General features: G+C 42.1%; 1 protein-coding gene across 1 annotated transcript in view; it reads right to left on the bottom strand.

Annotated features, from left to right (window-relative positions):
• Positions 1-18560, bottom strand: part of LOC145415965 (zinc finger BED domain-containing protein 5-like) — a 31041-nt gene extending 12481 nt beyond the window's left edge. The window contains exons 1-2 of the mRNA XM_080285068.1: positions 18543-18560; positions 16574-16852 (exon numbers count right to left, since the gene is read on the bottom strand). Of these exons, the coding sequence (XP_080141194.1) occupies positions 16574-16852; positions 18543-18560 (297 nt within the window). The remainder of the gene's footprint in view (positions 1-16573; positions 16853-18542) is intronic.
• Between the last annotated feature and the right edge of the window lie 1891 nt (positions 18561-20451).

Here is a 20451-nt window from a genome sequence, read left to right as displayed (position 1 = left end):
TTGCAGTTTGGGGGAAAAAAATCACACACAGAAGAAAGGACGTGCTTATGGTCGCTGTAGCTTTGACAGTTTCCGGGATAACCAAATTTTGTTGCTTGATTTGGTGCTCTTTGGCTTTTATCAACACTATGGTTGTGAATTTTGAGAAAAAGCCACACAAGACTACCCGTCATATATGAGCCAGGTAGACTGTAATAATACTGTTAGATGAAAACTTGACTGTTATGTATCCATCCTGGATGACTCCCAGTGCTGGTTGAGTGACATGTGAACTCAAGTTGTGACTCTAAACAACCTTTATTAACAACTTTTCCTTCTACAATCAATACTTTATGATATTTGAGTTTTCGACGGAGACAGACACATACATTTGATACAAAAATAATATCCATCGACTTCGTTCACATGGCTCAATAAGCAACACCTATGACATTTCCTTGAGCTTTCCAACGATGTCCATATATCATAAGCTATTTTTTGAATGTCAGAGGCAACCAAGTATTTTTTTTTATTGTGTTTATAATTTATTCCTGTCGCGACAGACAGCTGGTCCATGAGTGGCCAGAGTTCTTCCTCTTCTTCTGCTTCTGGCGGATTTGTTAAAAGGAGGCCTTTGCAGACATAAAAGTGGTACTATATAAAGAAATTTGACATGGAGAATCCAAATCTGCCGTCAGCTGACATCTATGGTCATGTCATCTAGCAGCAACTTTAGTAAAAGTTCTTCATTTGAAACAAGAGCCTCGCCACAAGTCCCAGAGCAATTCTACTCTTGTTAAAAGTCGCATAATTATCATATCACTCTTTTATTTTTTTTCCCGTAAACGGAGTGCTTATATTCGCAGCAGCTTTAATTGTTTTCGAGAGAAGGCAGTTTTGCGTCTCAATTTGGCGGAGCCTTATGTTTTTACCTGAGGCAATGGCCAGCAGGTCAGTGAGTGGCTGGCGTTCTTCTCCTTCTGCTTTTGGTGAATTTGTTAAAAGGAGGCCTTTGGAGACATTCAAGTGGTACCATATATGGTAACTGATATGGAGAATCCAAGTCTGCTATCAACTGGCAAATGAGGTGGCGCCATCTAGCGACAACTTTAGTGAAAGTGCTTAATTTCAGCAAGCTGTTTGAAATATGAGCCTCTCCTCAGTTTCCAGAGCAATTCAACTCTTGTTTTTAGCATCATGATGAATTTAGACAAAACTCATGTATGTAAGTTGAGACTTATTACAATTCATGAGCTTCCCAATGATGTACTTAGGTCCGATGTTGTTTTAAAAGTATTAGAAGTCCAGTTCTGTGGCTCAGTTTGGATTTTTTTTCTCTCTCTCTTTCTTGCAACTGCTGGCGAATACGAGAAACTTTTCAGCTATTACCTTATTCATATTCTTTCCAACAATCTGTTTAGATCTGCTGCAACTCTGGCAGTCTCAGATATACGATTTTTGTTGTTAATTTAGTTTTTTTTTTTTTTTTTTTAGCTATATGGTAAAGAATCTTGAGAAAACTCCCGTAACGCCTCTAATTTTTTCTCTAGCTTTCCAACGATGTGCGTTGAAATGCTGTAGCTGTAACAATTCTGTGATAATACAGTTTTGGTGTTGTAATTCTACCATCCTTCGTATCCGATAGTGTCGTCTCTAGCTCGCTTGCTCTAAGAAAAAAGCTTTCATGATGCTTATGGTTTGACACGGGTCCTGTGAATGACACCTCATTTGAGAAGAGGACCATGCAAAATCATGAGTCTACTGTGTCCGCGGGTTTTGCATAACGTCAGTTACAATTTTTGTCAACATTCAGATTCCCAGACTTTTCTCTGTGCCAGCTAGCCATCAATGCTTCGAAGTTACCGTAGACAGCTTGCCTGTCTACTGCAGTACTTGACCACCATCTCGATCGAACAAAGCCAGCTACTGATAGACTAAGCATCCAGTCAAAATAGTGTCCATGTAACTGAATGGGTTACTAAGGTTCTTTTTCACCTTTTGATTAGTAGGATTTCTCTTAACTGAAAAAGTAACCATCTGGTGGTACTCTGTAAGTAACCAGATGCATATATGGCAGTCCAGGGGTTAAAAATTTTACACATTACGTTTCCGAGCTAACATGATGAATACGCAATAACCTGATCACTTCGATATCACGACGTTGACTTACATTACTCTTCTTGCTACTGGGACATTATATTATGCTCAGGATACACTGCTGTCTCTGAAAGGGTTACGTCAAAGTTAAAAGTAATGAATAAAATAATGATCATGTGGAGAGGATGGAGGGTGAAAGACTGACGAAGAGAGTGTATGTGAGTGAGGTGGAGGGGGAAAGAGGGAGGGGGAGGCCGAGGATGAGATGGAGAGATGGGGTGGAGAGATATATGAGAGAGGGGGGTGTGAGTTGGAAGCAGGGGAGTGAAATGGCGGGGGACAGGGCGACTTGGAGGCGATTTGTTTGTGGCCACCCCAAACGGGATTGAGACGTCTGGCAATAGATAGATAGATAGATCATGAACTTCGTAAGAAAAAGTGAGTGATGGTAAGGGATGATGTAATTTTTATTTTTTTAATATGTGTTTCGGATATCCAGAAAGAGATATAAACGACGAAGAAAGACCAGCCTCACTCAATGCTGTATCTTTGATGCTTCCGAGATTCCGATGTTGTGTCATCTGCAGTTTATTAACCTTCGCATTTTCATTCAATTGAGTAATTCATTATGATTCTCTTGTACTTCTATAATATTTCATTCAGTTAGGGAGAGGTTTCTTTTCAGTGTGGGAGTCTGATACAGTCTTCGTTAACTTATAACTCTCGCACAACTCTCCTAAGCTGATTAATACAATCTATAACGGTAGCAAGGGTATATTGAAGACAGCTTCGTCGGACAAATGGAATTAAATATTCATCAGGCTGGCTACAGGCTGAACCCAACAGCAAGTACTATACCATGTGTTGATTTATGAAAGGGTGATAACACAAACCCCAATGGGGAGGCAAAGAAGAATCGCGTTGAATGATATCTTGTCTGTGAGAAAACTTATGTCCAGATGTTTACATCCCAATGACCCATGTGATATCACACCCGGAGTGCCACCCCACACTCCAGTTGTTGCTGCTATTGAGCAAACCGGTATGTTTGGCCAAGCAGACCCATCAACCGTAGACAATCAATCGCACCTTCAGTGCCGTCCAGTGCAGTGAACTTGACAATCCCTTACGACACAACGCCTCACCACAACGAGACATGGCGAATAGTGTGAAAGTTTGGCTCCAAGATGGACGTCGCATTTGCATCTCTCTACCTTGTTAACAGGGGCACGATATTAGGCTCCACATCACCCCTATATTTGGTTAAATCCTACCAAGTAGGGTTTGAATCAGTCTGAAGAATGAAGAAAACTTAGTTCTCCAAAAGCTTTCATTTCTTGTGTGAAGTAAGACATTATTCCTTTACCTGCCTTACCGAGTTCCTCCTGGAGGCGAGAAACAGGAATGCGTACAAGTCATCATAGTTCTTGTGTGTGCTGTGGCATCATATACTCAGCAAAGACTCATCATCAGGTTCCTTACAGTAAACCTATATGTTCAAATAAAGAAGTGCAGATGTAAAGCAATACTCATTAATTTCGTTTCGAACATTAAAAAGAGCACGCGCGCGCACACACACACACACACACACACACACACACACACACACACACACACACACACACACACACACACACACACACACACACACACACACACACACACACACACACACACACACACACACACACACACCTCGAAGCTGTAGCCGAGCAGTTTTCAAGAAAGTTAGATTATAGGGTTGTAAGAGGAGAGAATTTTCGAGTTGGTCTTGTTGTGGATGGCAGGAGAAAGATAAAGATGAATCTGTGGTATGATTGCAGTTTAATTCCCAAAGGGAGTTATCATGACAAGAGCAGTACTAAGGTGAGGGCGGTTTATGCTAGCTAACGCCGTGCCCTCTACTCCTGCCTTTTCCACCGTGCCTTTTCTCTCTCCTACCGCGTCTCAACCTCTTCTGCCCAGTTTCTCAAGTTTCCCCAACATATGACTGGCTGGGTCATGTGTGTAGGCATGTGTATGAGTCTGTGGTGATTTCCATCAGGTGTGTTGTGTAGCTTTTCCATGACGTCATGATGTGCTGTGTGCGACATTCCCTACCTGGAATTTCCACTGCTGTTTCCTCCAGCTCCCTCGACTTTATGCACGACTTTCCTCAAACCTCTATATTATATATTAACAATATATTTGTGTCACTAGCAGTTATGTTTTTTTTTTTTTTTTTTTTTTTTGTTTTTTTTTTTTTTTTAATGTGTCCGACTCTGGGCATAGGCTTCACAGCCTGCTATCAAGGCCCAGCAGTCCTCCTACATACCATACACCTCTACATGTCACCACTTCGGCGCTAACACCCACCGTCCATATCGAATACATGCTAGGGCTGTCTCATACAGGACTGGTGTATTGGTATTAGCGGGGGTATTTTTACGACATGTCGGTGGGTCTTCTGGTAGATCAGTGTAGTGTGTTATGTGTTACATAGCCTATGATTTCATCATCCTTTGTGTAATTTTAACGCACAGTATGCTGCATGTTTGATCACGAGCGTGTTCTGCCTCAGTCCCCCCCTTTTACCGTTATAGTAGAGTAAGTCGTCCTTTCTGTTGTTCATTGTAGGATTGTCAGCTCTTTGTCCCCTATGGCTTCATTTGCGCGCCCTTCTTACAAGTTGTATCAAGCTCTGCCGGCCCCTATATAATGAGCTCAGTCTCTGCATTATTGCCACTTAGATCTACTCCTCATTTTGTTCACATCTCTGTCCTCCCCTGTACAGTTATTATTATTGAGAGTGCTCAGGAAGTCTCCAACCATCTACCAGCTGTGTGTAATTTGAGTATAAGTGTTATTGCATTTTGTTCTTGTACTGTGTAGCATAAGGTGTTAGTTCTTAGGCCTAGTGAAGTTTTTGTAATTCTTAGTGTCAGCAATTGTTAATAATATTTTGTATCTGTAATAATTTATCCTGCATTAACTGAGCATTACCCAGTGTATTTTCATTTTATCAGGGTTGGCTTAGATAAATTTACTCTTGCTAATTTCGGTTAATAGAGGCTATTGCAGTTACCATATATTTAACCTGTTTTTTGCCATTACATTATCCTTATGAGTCCTGAATGTTTTGTTGTTAGTTTGACCATTAAACTTTAACTTGTAATTTTACCTAACTCTTTTGTTTTGAACCTGGAACTTTACGGGACAGTAGTGATTTTTAGTATTCTCACTTAAAGTGTACATCATCTTTCTCTGTTCCGTAACATAAATTTGGCGACCTCTTATCAGGATATTCAGGATATTATCATAAGGATATTGCTCGATATTTTGTGACTGTTACTTATTCATAATGTCTACTATTACTACACTTGATGAAGCCAAAGATTTTTTGTCAAATGTGCAAACAGTGTTGGATGTAGAAAACAGAACAAAGAATGAACCTAAGCTTGTTGCTCAACAATTGGGAATTGCAGTTCACTCTCATCATTCTAAAGATCAAATTGTTGACATGATTAATGAAAGCTTGTTTAATGTAACTCCTCCAAATGAGCAAACGTAGATTGAATTAGCTAAGTCACAGCTAGCCCTGCAGGAGGCTCAGGCTAAGGAGGCGGAGTCTCGTGCTAAGGAGGCTGAATTTCAAGCAAATGCTAAGGAGGCTGAATCTCAGGCTCGTATTCAGGAGGCACAGATACATGCACAAGTTGAACTTGCCAGGATTCAGGCAGACCATGAGTATCGCATGAAACAATGTGGAACTGGATCATCTTGCTCTGATGATTTTGATGTGGCTAAAAATGTTCGACTTGTCCCTCCTTTTAATGAATCTGATTTAACAAAGTATTTTCAGTTGTTTGAGAGGGTAGCTACAGGTTTTAATTGGCCCAAAAAGTATTGGCCAGTACTCCTTCAAACTGTTCTCACCGGTAAAGCTCAAGTAACTTATGCATCTTTGCCTCAGGATCAATCTGATAATTATTATGTAGTTAAGAGCTTGATTCTTAAGGCCTTTGAACTTGTTCCTGAAGCCTATAGAGTAAAATATAGGACAACTTACAAGCAAGATAAGCAATACCATGTTGAGTATGCAAAAATCAAAGAAGATCTGTTAGAGCAGTGGTTAAATTCTAAGAATGTGGATTCTGATTTTGGTAAATTTAAGCAGATGATTTTGCTGGAGGACTTCAAAAGGTGTATTAGTAAAGATGTAAGCCTATATCTTGATGAGAAAAGAATAGATAATTTGTCTGATGCTGCAGTTTTAGCTGATGAATATGTTCTCACTCACAATAGATATTCTAGAGAAAGAAGGAAAGCTGAGAGTAAGTACGTTGCCTCTACTCAGAGTACAGGTAACAGGAAAGAGCATAAAGATGATGTTTCTCAGGAAGTAAATACCAGCTTCACCTCTAGATTTCAGAAAAGTAAATGTACTTATTGTAGTAAGCTTGGTCATACTACGGAGAAATGTTTCAGGAGACAGCGTGATGTGAACAAAAAGGAGTCTTTAAATATTCAGTCAATTGGTCTAGTGTCCACTCGTGAGAGTTCCCATAATTCTTTAACCGAGTTAACTGAACCTGCTTTGAGGGGTAACTTAAATTCTCATGATGGAGCTCCTCATTTGAGCAGTAACGTGGGTGACACTCTCAAGAGTTCATGTGCTAATTTCCTGTCTGATGGTTTTGTCAGTCCTCTGGACAGTAATGACAGGAAATCAGTTCAAATATATCGTGATACAGGTGCTTGCCAATCCCTTATGCTGACCAGTGTTCTAGGCTGATGAAACTGTAATCTTACAAGGCGTAGGGAATAATTACTTCTCATTCCCTCTGTGCAGAGTGAATTTAGAGTCTGGTTTTGTTAATGGTTCCGTTATGGTTGGGTTGGTTGAGACACTCCCAATGTCAGGTGTGACTTTCTTACTTGGAAATGATATTGGTGGAAGTCAAGTGTGTCCAGCTCCTCAGTTGTCTAGTGAGCCAGTGGCTGCGACCCAGGATTGTGATGTCCCTGATGTGTTCCCTGCATGTGCTGTCACTAGGGCTAAGTCTAAAGTTACTGGTGATTTAGAGGATAATGATGATGATGATGTTATCCTAGCTGACACTTTTCTTGCTAATTTGGACCACCCACCAGATGAGGCAGTACCCCGTAGTGTTGATAATTTGTCTCGTCAAGAGTTGGTTGAGTTGCAGGTTGCTGACCCTGAGTTGAAAGGTCTAGCTAACTCTGCTTGCAGTGAGGAAGAGTCAGCCGGTGCTTCTACTTGTTATTATGTAAAGTCAGGAGTGCTTATGAGGAAGTGGAGACCCCCAACAGCATCAGCCGACTGTGAATGGGAGGTTGTACATCAAGTTGTCATCCCTCGTGTTTGTAGGCAGGATATCATTAGAGTGGCTCATGATTCCAGTTTGGCAGGACACCTTGGAGTGAGGAAGACTGTGGCACGCATTTTGAAACACTTCTACTGGCCAGGTATCTTCAGGGATGTTTCCTGGTATTGTAAGTCTTGTCACACCTGTCAAGTTGTGGGGAAGTGTAATCAGACCGAAAAGGTTGCACCTCTAGTTCCCATTCCTCCTTTTGAGGCGCCTTTCACCCGTGTGTTGGTGGATATTGTGGGCCCTCTTCCTAAGACTTCTTCAGGATTTTCTTATGTGTTGACCCTGATTGATATGGCTACTCGTTATCCTGAAGCCATTCCACTTAGAAATATCTCAGCAAAGAACGTGGTTAAGGAAATGCTAGGGTTCTTCACAAAGTTTGGTCTGCCCAAGGAGGTACAGTCAGACCGGGAAGTAATTTCATGTCAAATGTTTTCAAGCAGTCTCTGAAAGAGTTGGGCATCACCCAGATCACGTCTTCAGCTTACCATCCCCAGACCCAAGGAGCGTTGGAGAGATATCATCAAACACTCAAATCGATGCTCAAGAACTACTGTTTGGAACATCAGAAAGACTGGGATAAAGGTCTTCCATTTGTTGTGTTTGCCGCAAGAGAATCTCCAAATGAATCACTGGGCTTCTCACCTTTTGAACTACTGTTTGGCCATGAAGTAAGAGGACCCCTTAAGCTACTCAAGGAATGCTGGCTGTCGGAGGAAGATGACGTCAACCTGCTGGAGTATGTGATGAAGTTCAAAGAACGGCTGTCCACTGCTTTACAACTGGTGCAAGAGAATTTAGGAGCTGCTCAGGAGAAGATGAAGACTTCGTATGATAAGTCCAGGTTACGCCACTTTCAGCCAGGAGGTCAGGTTTTGATTCTGCTACCAGTGCATGGGCAACCTCTTCAAGCCAAGTTTAGTGGTCCTTATTTCGTGGAGAAGAAACTCAGTGATGTCAACTATGTCATCGCCACACCAGATCGTAGAAAGAGCAAGCAACTTTGTCACATCAACATGCTAAATTTATATCACAGGCGGGACGAAAATAATCCAGTGTGCACTGTAGCTGTTCCACCCGAGTCCGCAAGTGAAGTTCTCCCATGCAGCATGAGCCTGAGTGATAGTTTGGGGAAGAATCCTGATATCATGAATGATCTCCAGACTAAGCTTTCTCACCAACCTCCCGAGGAAAGGCAGGAGTTTTCGGCATTACTGCAGGAGTACCCACAAGTGTTCCGTGCCACTCCAGGAAGACCACTGTGTTGATGCATGATGTCGATATTGGAGACGCAAAGCCAATTAAATTGCCTCCTTACCGTGTGAACCCAGTGAAAGTTCCTCTCATCCAGAAGGAGCTTGGCTACCTGTTGGACCACAAGATGATTGAACCCTGTCAGAGCGAGTGGAGTTCTCCTGTCACTCTAGTCCCTAAGCCAGGTGGGTCACAGCGGCTTTGCATTGACTACAGACGTGTTAATCAGATAACTAAAACAGACACTTACCCTCTCCCTTGTGTGGAAGATTGCATAGACATGATCGGAAAGGCTAGGTACATAAGTAAGTTTGATTTGTTAAAGGGATACTGGCAAGCACCTATGACTGAACGTGCTAGGGAGATCTCATGTTTTGTAACACTAGGAAAGAAAATGTTATTGCAGATTGCTTATCTAGACTTAAGACAGATTGTTTTAGAGTAATAAGAAATTTCCTTTGTAAATTTCTTTTTCTTTGTGGGGAGGTGTTACATAGCCTATGATTTCATCATCCTTTGTGTAATTTTAACGCACAGTATGCTGCATATTTGATCACGAGCGTGTTCTGCCTCAGTCCCCCCCTTCTACCGTTATTATAGAGTAAGTCGTCCTTTCTGTTGTTCAGTGTAGGATTGTCAGCTCTTTGTCCCCTATGGCTTCATTTGTGCATCCTTCTTACACGTTGTATCAAGCTCTGCCGGCCCCTATATTTTTTTTTTTTTTTTTTTTTTTTTTTTTATGTCTCCGACTCTGGGCAAAGGCTTCAGAGCCTATATCTCGGGGGCAGTAGCCTATCCCAAGGTCCAGTAGTCCTCCTACACCTCCACATGTCACCACTTCGGTGCTGACACCCACCGTCCATATTGAATACATGCTAGGGCTGTCTCATACAGGACTGGTGTATTGGTATTAGCGGGGGTATTTTTACGACATGTCGGCGGGTCTTTTGGTAGATCAGGAAAGTCTGCTTTTATGAAATTCAAATCCTTAAACTGTTCCCTGCCCCAGCCGGGATTCGAACCTGGTCCATCTTTCTCTGTTCTGTAACATATGATACGTTAGAGCCTTGACACAAACACACACACACACACACACACACACACACACACACACATCCTATACTTCCGTGCTCGGTGGTAATCTGCTTCATTTTTACGAACCATATTTTGTTATATTCTGGTAACTGCAGATTTGAAGGGATGTCCTCATGCAGATGGGTTTAAGGTTAGCATGTCTTCTCACTCTCATCGCACTCTCTCCTACCACTAAGTACCTAATCAGTAATCGAAATCCTTTATCCTCTCAACTGTTTAACATCCTTCTCCCTTCTTTCCTCTCACATACCCGCAACTTCCAGCCATGTACCAGGAAGGTGTCCTAGTATCTTGTAAGGAATGGATTTTGGATATGGCTCCCTCGTATGAATTTCTTTGGAGTGTCCGATGATGCAAAATCCTTCACTTGGTTCTCTCTCTCTCTCTCTCTCTCTCTCTCTCTCTCTCTCTCTTTGTTTTCCCGTTACTATTGTTAATTGCAGAATATCATAGCATTTTAATAACTAAATAAATAAATAGATATACTGTACTCAGTAATCGCGGTCAACATCAGTTTACACATGGCCACGGCTCTAATTCTACAGGTAACATAAGTAAGGCTGAATATACCACATCCTAAGGTATAGCATTACTACCACACGTCAAAGGTAATATGTTGGTGTAAAGAAGTATTGGCCTGCATCCCGTCTATCGGTTCTCCCATGGAAAGAGTATGGAATTGAGTTACGGAAACCCTCTGTACATCGTATACCATACACAGAAGCAATTCCCCATTCAGGTCTCTTCCTCCGATACTGTTTTTCTCTTTCCTGCCATTGCCTGTAAGTCTTCCATCCTGCTTTATCTGCTCTCTCTTTGCATTCGCTCTACGAGTGTCCCCGCACATTGTTATGCACCATCTTTCCTGCTCTCAGTTCCTTTCCTCCTCCATAGTTCCTGTCTTCTCCTTTCTTCGTTGACTTTCCCCTCACCCATCGTCCTCCATTCCCTACCGATGTGCTTCCATTTCAGACTGCCGCTTTCACTCTATTTTTTTCTTCTATCTATTTCGTTCCTCCCTGTTTCTTTCTTTTCGTTCTGCTTTGTTTTTTATGCTAAAGGTTTTCTCTGTTTCATCCATATTACAGCAATGTTTCTGATTTATCTTTTTCTTGCTGAACTTAGACAATAATAATCAACTTGGGAGAGTTAGTGAATCTGGGAAGTTCGCCATAATCTTCCATTACATCTTCAGTATGAGGTCTTCCTTTGATTAAATAAAGCCAGGTGAAGATAAGACGAAAATATAGAAGCAATACAACCCTGGCTAATTGAACTGAAGTTAATATGAACCGAGTATAAATGGAGAGGAGAAGGCAGAAACTTTGGCTACAGGAAGCTGATGGTAAGAAGAACATAATTAGGCAGTGCTGAGAGAGAGAGAGAGAGAGAGAGACTCGTATTCTCGTTTAGTTTTATAATGGAATTGGACGATTGCTCTTCTGTAAAGGTTCATGCATCTTTTTTCATGTTTATTACTAATTTTCCTTCCTTTGCCTTCCTACCTTTTTTCACCTCCAAATTTCCCATCCTTCTTTCCTATTCTGCTTCCAGTCTCAACATCCGTACTCTTACTTTCTTACTTCTTGCTTCAGCCAAGCTATAATTTACTCCTCCCCCTTGACCTTCCTTCTCTCCAATCGCTCGATTTCATCAGATTTTTTTTTTTTTTTTTTTTTTTACAATTTCACGTCGCTTTATCAGTCTGCAATTGTATTACATGTCCTTACTCCACCCAGCGATTCTCCTCATATTATTTCAGTATTTTCGTTCCTTCCACTATCGCCCTTCCCTTTTTCAGCCACATATCTTTTGTTATCAACTTTCTACGCCCTCATTCTCTCCCCCTTTCTCGATCATCATATATATATATATATATATATATATATATATATATATATATATATATATATATATATATATATATATACGTGCTCGTGGGCCCCTTGGGCCCCTTGCACTTGCTCCTGGAGAGGGCTCTCGCGCTGCTCGCTAGCTTTTTCTTCTCGTGTCCTTGCGCTTCACGTGTGCGTTGCGATCATTTCAGGTAATCCGAGTCACGTTTATGTGCTGTTCTAGTCTAACGTTGTCACTTGGATTTTTTGCAGCTAACCAATTGATCGTGTTATTTGCAGCTTCGGGAATGGAACCCAAGTTGTCCGAACGCAAGTCCGAAATACACACACAGACACACGGCTACTGCTATAGTATATTTTAGTTGTAATAATAGGCAAAAATTCTACGGAGATCCTATGCCGGGCTCCGGAAGCGGCGTTTTTTGGTCAAAATGTGATCGCTCATTAAATACAGAAAAAGTTTTTCAATCGTGATGGGACCAAGTTTTTTCACATCAGCGAATTATTTTGCGATTTTTGTGCCAATTTTCGTGCGATTTGAATGTGTAGTTTCGGCTGCCCAAAACACACACACACACACACACACACACACACACAAACACACACACACACACACACACGGCTAGTGCTATAATATATATATATATATATATATATATATATATATATATATATATATATATATATATATATATATATTTGTGTGTATGTGTGTGTGTGTGTGTGTGTGTGTGTGTGTGTGTGTGTGTGTGTGTGTTTTCACTTTTTGCCTTTTTATCGTTTTAACTTTCATTCTTTCTGTTTTACAGCAGATACTATTAATATGGCAAATTATTTCCGTTTTTGTTTTGGTTACAGCAGCAGAGAAAGTATCAATCGTCCTTTTGTTTAATTTTCGAAACATATTTTCATCTGTGTTGATCATTTACACCTTTTTCTGCTGGCTTCTGTAAGAGGTATTATTGAGGGTTGTAGCATTATACTACTACTAGTACTACTACTACTACTACTACTACTACTAATAATAATAATAATAATAATAATAATAATAATAATTAGTAGTAGTAGTAATAGTAGTAGTTGTTGTTGTTGTTGTTGTAGTTGTAGTTGTAGTAGTTGTAACAGTAGTAGTAGTAGTAGTTGCAGTGTTAGCATTCTAGGAGTAAGTTTTTTTTTTATCTTTGTTGTTTATCTGATGTACTGTAGTTGTCAAAATTACCCGGAACAATTTGCCAAGTACAGTGTTTCTCAAACTTTTCACTTCATTCCCCACTTGAGGGGATCTTAACATCCTCGCGGCCCCCCTTCACTTTTCTCTTAAGCCCCTCACAAATAACGACTAAAAAACTGTTTTGGTGCTCTCCATTTACTTTAATGCTTACAACCATGTGGTCGGTGGAGGCGCCCATCATCCACCCACTTATTGTAGTGGTACTCTTTTGTTTTTCATTTTCCTTTTCTTTTTAGGGTAGCTCTGCACCGAGTGGCAAGCCAAATAATTTCCTGTAAACCAGGAAAGCATTTACAGCGATGGGTGGTAACCTTATAACCAACCAACACGTGTTTCCTACATTATAACAATTGGGTTGGCGGGAGAGTTTGTGCCCCGCCCCGGAAAACAACGAACTAAAAATACGAACAAGAAGCCCAGGACCAGGACTGACCAAAAGGTGACGACTAAGACCGAACAAAGGACATGGCACAGATGGCTACATGGAGTGTAAGGGGTGCAAATGATGAGGTGAAAGAGAGATTGTCCAGTTGCTTGAGGGTGCGATGGTGCATGTATGTGAATTAACTGAAAGTAAATGGGGAGGTGAGAGTGTGAGACAATGCGAGTATGGATGGGGTATATGTGCGGATGTGGGTGAGAATGAGAGGGCAAAAGAGGGAGTGTGTATTGTTGTGAGTATCAGATGGAAGGAGAATAATATAAGAGAGTATGGATCAGTTGGTTCGAGGATTGTGTGGGTAAGATTGAAAGTTGGACTACAAATGTGGGCGATTGCGTGCTTGTATGCACCAACGCAAGATCGTGCAAGCAGAGTAAGAGAAGAGTTCTGGACAAATTGTGCATAGAAAAGATTGAAAGGAATGGGAGAGTGTTTTTGATTGGTGATATGAATGGTAAAGTAGGGAATGTGAAGGTGAGTAGAGTAGTTGGTGAGTGGGATGTGCCTGCTGAGACAGATGAGAATGGCAGTGCTTTAGTGGGACATTTGTGCCGGGAGGTGGTTGGTGATAGCTAATACCCTCTTCAGGCACAAAATGATCCTTAGGTATATCTGGCGACTGATGAGAAGGGTGGGTGGTGAACTGAATGAACGAAAGGCAATGACTGATTATGTGTGTGTGGATGAAAGGATGCGAAGGTGTGTAATGGATGCAAGAGCACATAGAGGTTGGGGGAGTGGACTTGCTGACCACAACTTGGTGGTGGTGAGAATCAAGGTCAAAGTGAAATGGAGAAAAAGAAGAAGGGAAGGACGAGAGGAAGGAGTATATGCAAGGAGAGTGGAAAGGTTACAAAAGGATGACAAAAAGGCTGAACATAAGAGAGAAGTGGAAGAGTGACTGGGTAAATACAGATTGGAGCAGATGGGGGACGTGGAAGGTGTGTGCAAGATATTCACAGAAGAAATTAGTGCAGTATGTGGGATGGTGTGTGGGGTGAAGAGAAGACGAAAGGGGGTGCAAGGAACAGCATGGTGGAATGAAGAGGTGAGACAGGCTGTGGCACAAAAGAACGCATATAGTGCGTGGATGAAAAATAGGGGCATGGAAGAAGCTGAGATATGGAAGAGGGAGTTATGGAAGAGGGAGTTATATGTAGAGAGGAGGAGAGAGGTGAAAAGATTAGTAAGAGAGAGTAAAAAGACAGTGGAGAAGGGCTTTGGAAGGAAATTGAGTGTAAAGTGGAGGGAATGCAAGAAAATGTTCTGGAAAGAGGTAAAGAGAGTTAGAACAAGGTGGCAAAGAAGTTAGTTGGGGAGTGAAAGATAAAAATGGTAGATTACTAGTGGAGAAGGGAGAAATGTGAGCAGATGGAGAGAACACTTTAAGGAATTTTTTGAACATAGGGAATGAAAGTAATGCAAGTATAAGTGGCAGGGGAATGTCTGGGAAACGGAGGGATGTGAGAAGAGAGGAAGAAATCAGTAGGATGGAAGTTGTGGACACAATGAAGATAGTCAAAATGGGGAAAGCCCCAGGAATTGATGGAGTGTGTGGTGAAATGCTGAAGCATGAGGGAGACATAATAGTGGAATGGATTTGGAAGATGTGCAGATTGGCTTGGGAGAATGGTAGAGTCCTGGAGGATTGGAAGTCAGGTATAATTATTCCCCCGTACAAGGAAAAAAGGGAAAAAGAAGCGTGTGGTAATCATAGGGACGTTTGTCTTCTTAGTATAATACGAAAAGTTTATGGTACAATACTTGTTGAAGGGGTTGGGGAAATAACAGAAATTAGTTGGAGAAGAACATGGGGGTTTTAGGAGCGGAAGAGGTATGTAGATCAGATATTCATTCATAGATGGAAAAGTTTCAAGAGAAGGGGAAGAAGTTGTATGCGGCATTCATGGATATGAAGAAAGCATATGACATGGTGGACAGATAAGGATTCTGGAAAGTATTAAGAATATATGGAGTAGATGGAAAGTTGCTGAATGCTGCGAAGAGTATGTATCAAGGTGCTAAGGCTGCAGTGCATGTAGATAGTGAACTGAGTGAATTCTTCTACTTGGAGGTTGGATTGAAACAGGGATGTGTCATGTCTCCATGGTTGTTCAGTCTGTATATGGATGGGGTTATAAAAGAGATACAAGGTGGGGCAGTGGATGCTGGAGTGGCCTCAGTGAGAGAGGGCAGTATTTGTAAACTCCCAATACTTCTGTTTGCAGATGATACTGTGTTGTTAAATGAAGACGAAGGGGAGCTGCAAGGCTTGGTGGATGAGTTTGGGAGAGTTTGTAAGAAACGGAATCTAAAGGTGAATGTAAGGAAGAGTAAAGTTGTGGTCTTCGAGAGAAGTGAAGGCAGTGAATGTACAGTGAGACTGGATGAGGAGGCAACGGAAAATGTGAGTGTGTTTAAGTACTTTTGCAGTGTGATGAGTAAGGATGGAAATTCAGAGGATGAAGCGCTTGAAAGGGTATAACAAGGAAGAAAGGTTGGTTCCTTGAAAGCAGTGGTAAGAAACAGGAAAATGAGGATGGAAGTGAAAAATTTACTACATGAAAGTATTGTGTTTCCAACTCGAAATTATGTAAGTGAAGCTTGGACCTTGTTGGAGGGGCAGAAGTTAAGGGTGAGAGCAGTGGAAATGAGTTATTTGAGAGGAGCCTGTGGAGTCACATGGAGAGACAGACTGACCAATGAGGAAGTGAAGGAGTGTTGTGGTGTGGACGTGGATGTGATAGGAAGCGTTTGGCCATGTGGAGAGGATGGAGAGTGAGAGACTGACGAAGAGCCTGTTTGTGAGTGAGGTGGAGGGGGGGAGAGGGAGGGGGAGGCCAAGGATGAGATGGAGGCATAGAGTGGAGAGGTGTATGAGAGAGGGGGTGTGTGATCTGGGAGCAGGGAAGTGAAATGGCTGGGGAAGGGGCGACAGGGAGACGATTTGTTTGTGGCCACCCCTTACTGGATTAAGGCGTCTGGCAATAGAGATACTGTAGCTTAAAACCATCAATCAGAATGCATATTTTGTTACATATCATTGGGATGGATGATAGTGTTTGCTTTCAGGCAGTCGACTGATTCGAGGCTGAGTCACTGATAACGCACATCTCATATCTGGGTCCACATCCAACCGGTTTCGGCTTTTACCTTTTATGTGCAGAAGGGTGGAGAAACCAGATTCACATAAATATGTTGTGGAGAATGGCAAGATGACTCTACGTGCGGTTTCACAAACTTCTGGATATGACTGATACAGGGAGCACCTGAACACATTCAGAGGTTTTTCTTCATAAAGGTGTCTGGGAACAGAATCATTCTTGAGGTCAAGGAATTCGTCCTGAGCATCGTCGGGAATGACAGCATTATCAAGAGTGTAACAGGAGGGATTCCTCACCAATTTCCCTTCTTCCTCCTTAAATTCTGGGAAGTATCTTTTGAGTTCACACTCCAAGGACTTCAAGTGCTGAATTATTTCACTTTTGAGTGATGGATCAAGTAGGTTATCCTTTTCAATCTAGCCAAGAACAGTTGAAAGATTCTAAAACATGGCAACATTTTCTGCACTCACTTTCCTTTGCCAGTTCTGGAGTTTAGCAAGAAATGCACGCATCCAGTCCATGAGGTGAAATACATTTATTTCCTTGTCTTGTAGCCTGAGATTCAACCTGTTTAGCTGCTCAGAAATTTCGGCCAGGTATGCAGGACGTGACTCCCTCAGCCTACCATTTCATTTTCAAAAAAATTTAATAAGTTTTATCCGAAATTCAAATACTCTGCTCACGACATTGCCTTTGGAGAGCAATCGGACTTTGGAGTAAAGGAGGAGGGATTCCTGCTCTGAATCCATGTCTTCACAGAGTTTCTGGAAAATGCGAGAATTTGAATCTCCTGTTTCACAAACTTGACACATTTTACCACAACGTCTAGGATCTTGCAAAGGGCATTAGGGAGTGTTTTTGACGCCAGTGCAAAACGATGGATTATACAGTGAACCACTTTCGCATTCGGAGCTGCGTCCTTGATATGCTTCTGTCACCCCGATTTTGATGCCAGCATCGCCAGAGCTCCGTCAGTATTGAATCCAAAACAATTTTCCCGGGCTATTCCGTTAGCTGTGAAGAAAGCTGTCAGATAGATGCCAACTTTCCCATCACATATAAAGCTTTTGTGGTAGTTTCAAGCTGTGTACAGAACAGATATTCATCTTTGAAGTCATGCTTAAGCACGTGGCCCCCCCTCGCCCGAGTGCAAGGCAGGCACACTCTGATTTACTACTTACACTAGCCCGCCATGACCCGCATAAAGTCCTGTCGTGGCCCCCTTGGGGGCCATGGCTCCCAGTTTGAGAACCAGTGGTCAAGTATACGAGTATACCTAAACTGTACTACAGTTTTCATCTTGTATTATATTCATATTCGTATTCTCTTCTTGTCATTTTGTCCTTTTTTAATTTTTGTCATTCTTTCATCGTTATTTGGAGGCAATGGTCGTTGATGTTACGATTGCATGATTTGATGCCATAATCCATCCTTCCATCCCTCAACCATTAATCGTCATCACCATCATCATTATCATCATACCTACCTAATTCTGCCGTGTAAGGCTAGAGTAAGGTACGGCCCAGCAACCAAGGAAAGAGAAAGAAAGTTAGAGGGAGAACTAGCCAACAGCATGCCCTGTGAAATGAGCCAGATATTCATTCACTTACCATTCAGTCCAACGGGATTCTACCTTACAGGCCAAACCATCTGCAGTTTTGTTCTTTGTGTTTTGCTTATAGATGCACTTCACATTTGCCACCAGACTTAGTCAGTTGGACGGTCTCAAGTTAAAAAAACAAAAAAAAATGAGGAGGGTGATAATATCACCAGAGTGTAAGTTTGAGGTTTTGAATTTCCTGATCTGTGTCGTTCAGTTTCTTGATTTGTATGGTTTAGGAACGTAGGTTTGTAACATCCTGATCTGCGTGCTTCAGACATTTCTGGGTTGTTGAACTAGTTCCATGGGTTTGGGAATAACGATGTAAGAAGGCCAGTGCTGCTGAGGGCAAACCTGCAACAGGCAGACAGGAATCCCAAGAATCCACATCACTACCGCTACCGTTCCCAACTCTGATCCAGCGGCTTTGTCCAAACAGTCGGGAGAGTGTTAACAGGATGGAAGAAGGGTTGAAGGGTAGCTGCCTTACATTACTCATTCTTTACTGTCATAAGCTCCGTCATGTTTCTATTCCTACCCACCTCCGAGACCGAGTATCATGACACGGGAGTCCAACTAGCAATGCCAACAGTTAGGTGGACCAGAGAGCCAGAGGACAACAAGTGGTGCCTGCTGGAGTGTGCTGCGTGGGTTCAACTGACTACAGGTGTGAAGTTTTCTCTTGAGTGTACGTTAAAGAGCGAGGAGTTGCCGACTACATATATCCGAGTGACAAGGACGGAACGGAGGAGTTACTGCACTCGCAAGAATTTACTTTGATTTGTCGTGGTTCCGTTTATCGGGCCAAGTTCATTCAGAGGACTTTAATTTGTTACTCTTACCATATTAAAAGCAAAAGTTTCCTGCTTTTTTAAAATCCTTTGGGTGTGGTTAGAATGCGAGAATACTGTATGTGTCCCATCCCGCAATATTATATTTACCTTGAGAAAAAATTAGTGACCCAGCACTGCAGGATAGTAAATCTGCTTTATGTGCTCCTCTGTATTCAGTTTATCCAGTCAGTTCTATTTCCTATCAATTCCTTAGCCTCATCCACTACCAGATGTAGCTTGCTTGCACACTATCTTACCTAATTTAGCAACATTCTTTGCCTATGAAATTTCCTCACATCTTCAGTCTCACGCGCATATAGTTTCAATAGTCTACTTACAGAATTCCCGGCGTTCGAGTAAAAAAGAAAAAAAATTATGATCGTGCACTGCTTCGGACCTTGGGGTGTTAAGCCCCTTGGGAAGACGTCCCTGGGGTTCCGTTTTCCCCACTACGCCAGTGTTCATTATTGAACCCCTTTCTTCAGGGATAATATCCTCCCTGCACCTATTCTTACCATGAGCCTACTCAACCCATGGAAGTATTCCCCATGGATAATTTTCTCATTGCTCACATGCCCATCCACCCTTCCCACCCATGACCCTGCCCACCTACCCACCCATTCAGACACTCATGATGCCCACCCACCCACCCACCTACCTTGCCCACCCTGCCCACCCACACTTTTCCACCCTGCCCCACCTCACACAGGCATACTTTTCCACGCAACTCTGCCTACCCACCTCGATCTCATGGTTCCATCTGTCTTGCCCACATCAACAACCTACCCTAATATTCCTCCCACATCCTCAACAACACGTTCCCACCTTGCCTCACCGCACACACGCACACACACACACACACACACACACACACACACACACACACACACACACACACACACACACACACACACACACACGACCCGTACGCTCACTACCCTACCACTTGGCCACTAAGCACTGATATGTTATTGGAGGAAACTAATATATCTAATCGGCCACTAAGTTCGTCCAATTTCACCTGATTAGTTTTACTTTTGGCCATCAGGGTCGCCATTTAAGGAATTTAAACAACGCCATTAACTTTCTCGTAACACTTTAGCCCTGTCAGACCCCTCTGGAACCCTAGAGAATGTCCTCCCTTAATTTCTACAGTGGACAAACAGACAGACAAACAGACACAATTCAAAATATGTATTAGATTTACATTCAATCTCTCCACAGGATTATGCCATCTGAGGACAGTCTTTGATAACAGACTTCCTTACACCACTTCTGACATGTATCACAACAATATTTTTATCCTCTACGCATTCCACACACTTTCCTCAAAAACTCCACTTCCATTGCCCTTAATCATGACTTTTCATCTCTAATATCATAACAGTCTCGCATCTATACATATATGTGACCACTAATGCTACGCTACTCTTCTTACCACTTCCTTGGCAAAACCTCCCTCCCTCCCTCCCTCTCTCTCTCTCTCTCTCTCTCTCTCTCTCTCTCTCTCTCTCTCTCTCTCATTTTTACCCAGTGTTCATGTGTTCATCACCTCTCACAGCTCTGATACCTCCCTCTCTTG

The sequence above is a fragment of the Coenobita brevimanus genome, chromosome 104 (assembly GCF_032717465.1).
Source record: "Coenobita brevimanus isolate Jiangsu-jjx chromosome 104, ASM3271746v2, whole genome shotgun sequence".
In the NCBI taxonomy this organism is placed as follows: domain Eukaryota; kingdom Metazoa; phylum Arthropoda; class Malacostraca; order Decapoda; family Coenobitidae; genus Coenobita; species Coenobita brevimanus.
Note: the sequence above shows the minus strand (reverse complement) of the source record. Positions and strands in the feature narration are given on the sequence as shown.